The sequence below is a fragment of the Anneissia japonica genome, unplaced genomic scaffold (genome assembly GCF_011630105.1).
Source record: "Anneissia japonica isolate Jap-2015-1 unplaced genomic scaffold, ASM1163010v1 scaffold695_len1296351_cov181, whole genome shotgun sequence".
In the NCBI taxonomy this organism is placed as follows: domain Eukaryota; kingdom Metazoa; phylum Echinodermata; class Crinoidea; order Comatulida; family Comatulidae; genus Anneissia; species Anneissia japonica.
The window spans coordinates 339,596-346,219 of NW_022740852.1; the positions used below are offsets into that span (position 1 = coordinate 339,596).

The 6,624-nt window shown below is 34.5% G+C and overlaps 2 protein-coding genes across 2 annotated transcripts in view; one reads left to right on the top strand and one right to left on the bottom strand.

Annotated features, from left to right (window-relative positions):
• The window catches only part of LOC117118433 (protein unc-93 homolog A-like), a 5,623-nt gene extending 2,029 nt beyond the window's left edge, over positions 1 to 3,594 (bottom strand). The window contains exons 1-2 of the mRNA XM_033263023.1: positions 2,385 to 3,594; positions 1,178 to 1,448 (exon numbers count right to left, since the gene is read on the bottom strand). Coding sequence (XP_033118914.1) covers positions 1,178 to 1,448; positions 2,385 to 3,290 — 1,177 coding nt within the window. The 5' untranslated portion in view covers positions 3,291 to 3,594. The remainder of the gene's footprint in view (positions 1 to 1,177; positions 1,449 to 2,384) is intronic.
• Positions 3,595 to 3,699: 105 nt separating this feature from the next.
• The window catches only part of LOC117118434 (L-serine dehydratase/L-threonine deaminase-like), a gene marked incomplete in the record, with an annotated part of 7,441 nt that continues 4,516 nt past the window's right edge, over positions 3,700 to 6,624 (top strand). The window contains 4 exon segments of the mRNA XM_033263024.1: positions 3,700 to 3,719; positions 4,375 to 4,589; positions 5,016 to 5,055; positions 6,309 to 6,448. Of these exon segments, the coding sequence (XP_033118915.1) occupies positions 4,437 to 4,589; positions 5,016 to 5,055; positions 6,309 to 6,448 (333 nt within the window).

Below are 6,624 nucleotides of genomic sequence, written 5' to 3' on the forward strand. Positions count from 1 at the left end.
CCCCACCCCCTCCGTATGCAAAACCTGTAGTACACACTGGAAGACTATTCTTTCAAGCTGCGAACATCAATGTTTTCAGAGCTTGTGATGTGTCTTGTGATTATTAATAATCAAATTTGTTTCGCTTTCCCCACATGTCTCAATTATTATTGATAATAGTTACAAATTATTTATGTCACTCTAATTAAAAAATGTTTAAATAAAATATTCCAATACGTAATACAATTGTTATTTTTTTGATTTTTACTATTTTGAATTTTCCTATGACTGCTAACTGTTTTTTAATGAATTATGTATATACCAATAAGGGTTGTATATTTCTAATTAATTCTTCATTTTTAATGAATCATCCTGATTTTTAAATTTCCATTATTTTAGCAAATTAAATAATGTAAATTTTATTGCTAGTTTTAATAGGCTTAACATTTGTCAATGTTTTTAACATTCTATCATAATACATATTTATAAATGTTTATATAATTTTGTATTTTAAGATAAGATAAGATAAGATACACTTATTGCTCCAAGTCGGAAATTCAGTTCTCGCATTAAAATACAGTAAAACAATTAAAAGAATGATCAACTATTGATTTAACTCTAAGCTTTTCATTTGAATATTGAATTGTATTTTGAGCATTTTTATACCTGAATAAATATAAAAATAAATAAATATTTCATTCATTATTTTATAATTAAGTTATTTAACTTTTTTTTTTTTATTTGGTGTGGCAAAGCCACCTTTATTAGCCACAAATGCATAAAACCAAATAACAAAAATCCCAAAAATTAACAGAAAAGAGAATAACTTAAGAAATATTATAATTACGATACACAACAATTGATTAATTATGCGTCAATTGCATTTTTCAGAGAACTCCATTTTTTAAAAAATATATCTTCTTTGCAGTTAACCAGGGCAATATATTTCTCCATTTCATAGTATTTTTTTATTTCAAGTTTTAAAGCATAGATACAAGGCATGGCTTCTTGCATTTTGCTCCGGTATATGTGTAAACGGCAGAGGGTTAGGACAGTGTTGATTTCCTTCATTTGAATGTTTCTAATTCCAAACAAACATTGTTCTTCATCCTGTATTAAAGTTAAATTACAGGTATTTTTAACTTTTTAAATATGGAAGTGATGAAAAGAGATTGTTCAATGTTATGAAAGTACTTACAGCAAATTTGAGTCTGCCAAACCGCATCCCCAAACCCCCATCCAGCTGCAATCACCATGAACTTCCACAGTGCATCATCTACTTTCGGAATCCAGAAAAACATAGCAAAGATAAGTCCCATCTGAGCAAGGCCACCCAAGGTGAAGAGAACTAGCCTACCAGTGTGCTTTTCAAGGCGGCCTAGGAGGTACGAAGACACAGCATCGGCAACACCATAGCATATCATCACATAACCCACATATCCAACACCTAGTCCACAGGTAACATATGCCTATAAAAAAAATAGATTTGATATACAAAAAATTAACTTTAAAATATATTAATATTTTTAATTAACATTGAATTAATTATGAGGTATCTACTGGTCAATTCATTTTTAAAAAGGTTGTTACTATGGTGATACGAGGGGTAAATTTTACATGCTACTTTAAAAGAGATGTAGTTTCTAAACCTTTTGCTCCATTAAGTTTTTGAGTAAAGCTCAATATCTTAATGAAACTATACAATAAAATTTTAATAGCACCCTAGGAACATGATATTCACGTCAGAACAAATTACATTAACTTATTTAAACCCAATAGTTAGGTTTCTATTTTTTGCACTAAAATAAGGATCTGATAAATAATAAAAACAGTGCTCAAATATGTTGTAATATTAATAATTGTATCAAGCACAGCTCATCAACGAGAGTTCCTTTATATATCAGTTGTATGATAAAGTGGCTGACGGGATTTGAACACTCAACCTATCACTATCAAGGCAAGTACCGTACCCATCAGACCACGGAGACATATAGGATATACTTGCAAATCTAACCAGGCAGCAGCTTCTCTCATACAACTGACTGAAGTGCTGCATACTTCAGTTGTGCATAGAAACCATCAATGAGAATTTTATCAAGAGTTCAAGATACTGCTGGTGATGTGCAACCCCACCCCTAACATATTGAAAAAAAAAAGGTTCATTTTACGAATGCATTGTGATTGACTGCATTTGAAAAGTTAACTTTGGCATGTCACTAACACTCATTGTATGCCAACATTAGACATTTTTGGTATTTCGAATGGATTTGACAACACTGGGTACACTGAGAGATTGTAAGATTCCCAATAAAATCAGGAGTGTTGGAACTGTTGCAGATGATCAACCATTTTTTTTTTCTCATTCATACAAGGCCTAATAATTTATATTTAGAATTACTATGAACCTTAGTATAGTCTCCAGCCACAAATGCCTGCTCCACACCACTATAAATCATCAAAGGTACCATAAGTAGGAGTATTGGATTCCGCCACATACCCACTGTTTCCATCCACTTCTTAACAAAATGTGCTCCATCAACGCGAGAAGACTGGAATGTAGGCAGAGTATCAAGGAAAAATATGACCAACACCAGACCAATGACTCCTAACACCAAATACACAGTCAGAAGGGTGTTAACCAGATCTTTGTCTGGTTGTCCGTGGTCACTACTGTCAGAATCATTAGTGTTCCAGACACAGCTGCATCGTCCACAGTTGTCTGTGTTATTTGGCTTTGTTTCATTTGTCTGTTGAAGGACCAAGGAAGAAATCAAGTTTCCTACAACTTGATTTGACTGGAAGATGATGAAGAAAATGCCATTGAATCGATTTAACAATGGTTCCGGAACTTCGTTGGTGAGATCAGCCAGACTGATTGCTGAAGTGGTTAAGTATGTTCCCTGCGCTGTCCACAGAGGGGCAGCAGCAAGTCCAATTAAGAGTGAGGATGGGATCAAGGTACCATAACTTGGATGGTAATTACATGCTGTGTAAACTGTATAAAATACTATGCTGCCAGCAATTGTCCACTTGGTGCCAAGTTTTCGAATAATAATGGGTGCAATAAATACACAAGAAAACACGACTGATCCATAAACGATGGTTAATGATATCACCCCAAGATCCTTGTCAGTGTTCAAGCTGCTCTGAAGGTTCTGTATAGACATATATGCAGTAAAGACAAAGAAGAAAGCACTGCTCAGCACTAACAGATTCTTCCAATAAGTTTTCTTTCGCCTAGCTTTTGGCAACAATGAGGAAGTAACAACACCACTGTTTCTCGGTCTGTCGACCACATTTTGTTGATCCATGTTTTGTATTTCTCGGTCTGTCTTGGATTGGAAGACTACAGCTAGTGAAGGCCAGTTTAAGTACTAGATAGCCTAGGCCTAGTAAGTACATACAGGTATCTCATAATAAGCACGGCCTAGTCAAAAATCCTATGCAAATCTCAATATTTGTATCCGTTACTTTATTAACACATATCCCTAATTAGAACAGTTCCTTCTGCATCGCAGAAACAAGAAGGCCGCTGTATAAAACACTCTCAAATCTCTCGATCTGGACACGGTAATGCCCCTTTTCAGCCTGACTGCAGCTTCTGTATGTGTTTGGTGTATCATGTGACATTTTGTCACCTGATACACTTCTGGATAAATTGGACCCTGGATGGCGCTCTTTGCTCTTTTTTTAACTTGCGGTTTCAACTTTCAGTGAGTGTACACAAAGTCATGGCCTATATATGGTAGGGGCCTATTTTCTATCTAGGCTGGTCGGGGCTCTTTACAGTTTTCAATTGTTCTATATAAGCATACATTTCCTACATTTTAACTCTCTAAATTACTTTGTTAACTATCTGGGCTTTTACTAGGCTAGGCCACAATAAATTATTAGTTAGGCCCTGGACCGAGTGCATGATGCACTGTTCCTCCCCTAGCGCGAGGTCGAATGAGTACTCTGGTCTGGCAGAGTGGTGATACTCAGTACAAATACAATAGGCAGAATGAGCCAAAATGATGATGTTTTAAAAGGCTACTTTTAAATGGATCCAGAATATACAACATGTGCTATGCAGTGGACCTGCATACTGGCTGTGTGTAGGCCTCTAGGCCTGTAATGTTAGTTATAGTTAATATAATCAGGGAGTTGTTATAGAATAAACAAAAAAACCATGACATAGGCCTTCTAGGCCTATTTATATTTATACTTACAGGCCTAGGCCTATTTAATTATTTCCAATAATCCTCTATAGTATAGACTACAGTTAGGCTTTAGATTACCAGGTTACTAGTCTAAGTTAATGGTTTAGAAGTTAAAATGTTCCGACATTTGCAATATATGATTAAAATGCTATTCTTGTTTTTGTATGATACACTGGTGCCATTGTACAATTTAGCTCATGGATGGAGAGACCCATCTAGTTGTTGTCTTTTTTAAAGATTTGAGACCGATCCAGAATGAGTGATCAAAAACAATTATATGTGAGGACACCATTGATCGAAAGCACACCACTCTCTAAACATGCATCGTTCAAAGTCTATTTGAAGCTAGAGAACACACAGCCTGCAGGATCCTTCAAGATTCGTGGCATTTCAAACTTATGCAAAAAGGTGAAATTCAATCAATGTTAAATTTACCGTAAGTTAAATAAATGATTTTAATAATGCTGCAAAAACAACAGCAAACACTTTTATAAAAGACCTGTTACAACCTACTGTATTGTAATAGGTGTAATGATATATGAAATCATTAGGTAGTAGGCCTACATTAATAATAAGTTAAAGGGTGCCATGACCATCCATTTGTACCTCTGCCTCTGCCTCACAATTGGGTGGGGTTCGGTAGGTCGACCTGGACCCTCCTGTGTCCCTCTATTTCAAATTCCTTGATTGTGTACTATCACATGAATATTGCATAAACACTTTATCATTATGAAGCATTTAAATTAATTTAATTTATTTTCAGTTTTCATCAAACATAATATTTATAGATTTGGTACTTAATTGTGTTTATCATTTTTAATTACTGTTTTATAGGCAATTCAGAAAGGCTGCAGACATATTGTCAGTTCTTCTGGTAAGAACTTTTGTGAAACAGATTTTTCTGTTTTTGTTTTCTTTACATTCACTTGCATTCTCTTTTATGTACAGTACATTGTAACTTTTACCATGTTTTTACAAAGAAAATTAAACTTAACTTAGATGTCATTTATTGAACACAAGCTTTCGCTGCCAATGCCAGCTTCATCAGGTGTGTGAAGTAAAAAATAGAAAACCAAATAGAAAAAGAGCTTATGCATACATAATTAGCAATAGTCTTAATACAATTAACCAATTAGCAGTCAGATACAATATAATGATCAGAGATAACAAGTGTAATAAGTAGAGCTAGGCAGATAAACTATCTGTGCAGTCATGGAGTTAATTATGAACAGTGGAGTCAGAAACAAACTAAATCTTATAGTGGCTGAGAAAGCCTAGATCTACTGTATATTGAAGCCACTATTAATGCTATCAAATGTGGCAAAGACAAGCCAAACCAGACACTCGTCCCAAAAATCAATTTTGAGTTATTAATACAGTGTTAGAGAGTAAAATAATAGCTATAAAATGGTAAAAAAATCATTCAAATCGGCCATTTCCTTATGAAGTTACAAGCGTTTAAACATACAGCTGTTTAAAGAACAATATATGAGAAATCAGCCTTTAAAGTTTATGATTTCAGGCATTTCCCATGCAGAAACTATCATCATATCCTTAAAAAGTGTTGTTTTAACATTGAAAATTGGGAAAATAACAGCATAGAATGATGTATAGATATGTAAAGATTAGTTTAGTGCAATAAAATAGATTTTTAAAAATTTGACATTCCAGCATGTTTTGGCATTTTCTCTGAAACATGATTTGCGACGAGTGACTGGTTTGGGTTGTCTTTGCCACAAATTTATGAATAAATGTTTGTTCGGCAATTAATCTATCATTTCTGTTTTTAAAGCAATTACTAAGGAGCACAGCTACTTTAAAGTGTGTAATATTATGTCCTGGTGAATTAAAATGAACTGCAATAGGCCTATCTTTGTTGTTGTGACGAATATCCAATTTATGAACATTCATCCGTTGTCTGACAGTTTGGCAAGTTTCTCCTATGTAAATAGTACCAGGACATTTAGTGTATGTAATGGCATAGATGTTTTTAATAATTCTTTTAATTATGTTTAATAATTAAAATAATTTTTATTGCAATCAATGCAATAATGTGACAATACAATGTACCAGGTGACCAGTACAATAAAGCTTAAAATAAATTTAATTTTGTTTTGCAATTTGCAGGGGGAAATGCAGGTCTAGCTGCAGCTTATGCAGCTAGGCAGCTTGGTGTTAAAGCCACAGTTGTCATTCCAGAAAGTACGCCGGAGTTTGTTGCTCAGAAGTTGCGAGATGAGAATGCAACAGTAGAGTACCATGGGAGGGTAGGTGGAGTGATTAACCGCAATTAGGATAGGAGAATTTCGGTCTTAATCACACACCAAGGGTAACACACTAAGTACAATCATGGAGGAATTAGATATGTTTCCAGTAGGGGTGTCTGGTGCTGAATTGGGAAGTACACCAGAAAACAATCCCCTAGTCTTTTCCGAAAAGTGTA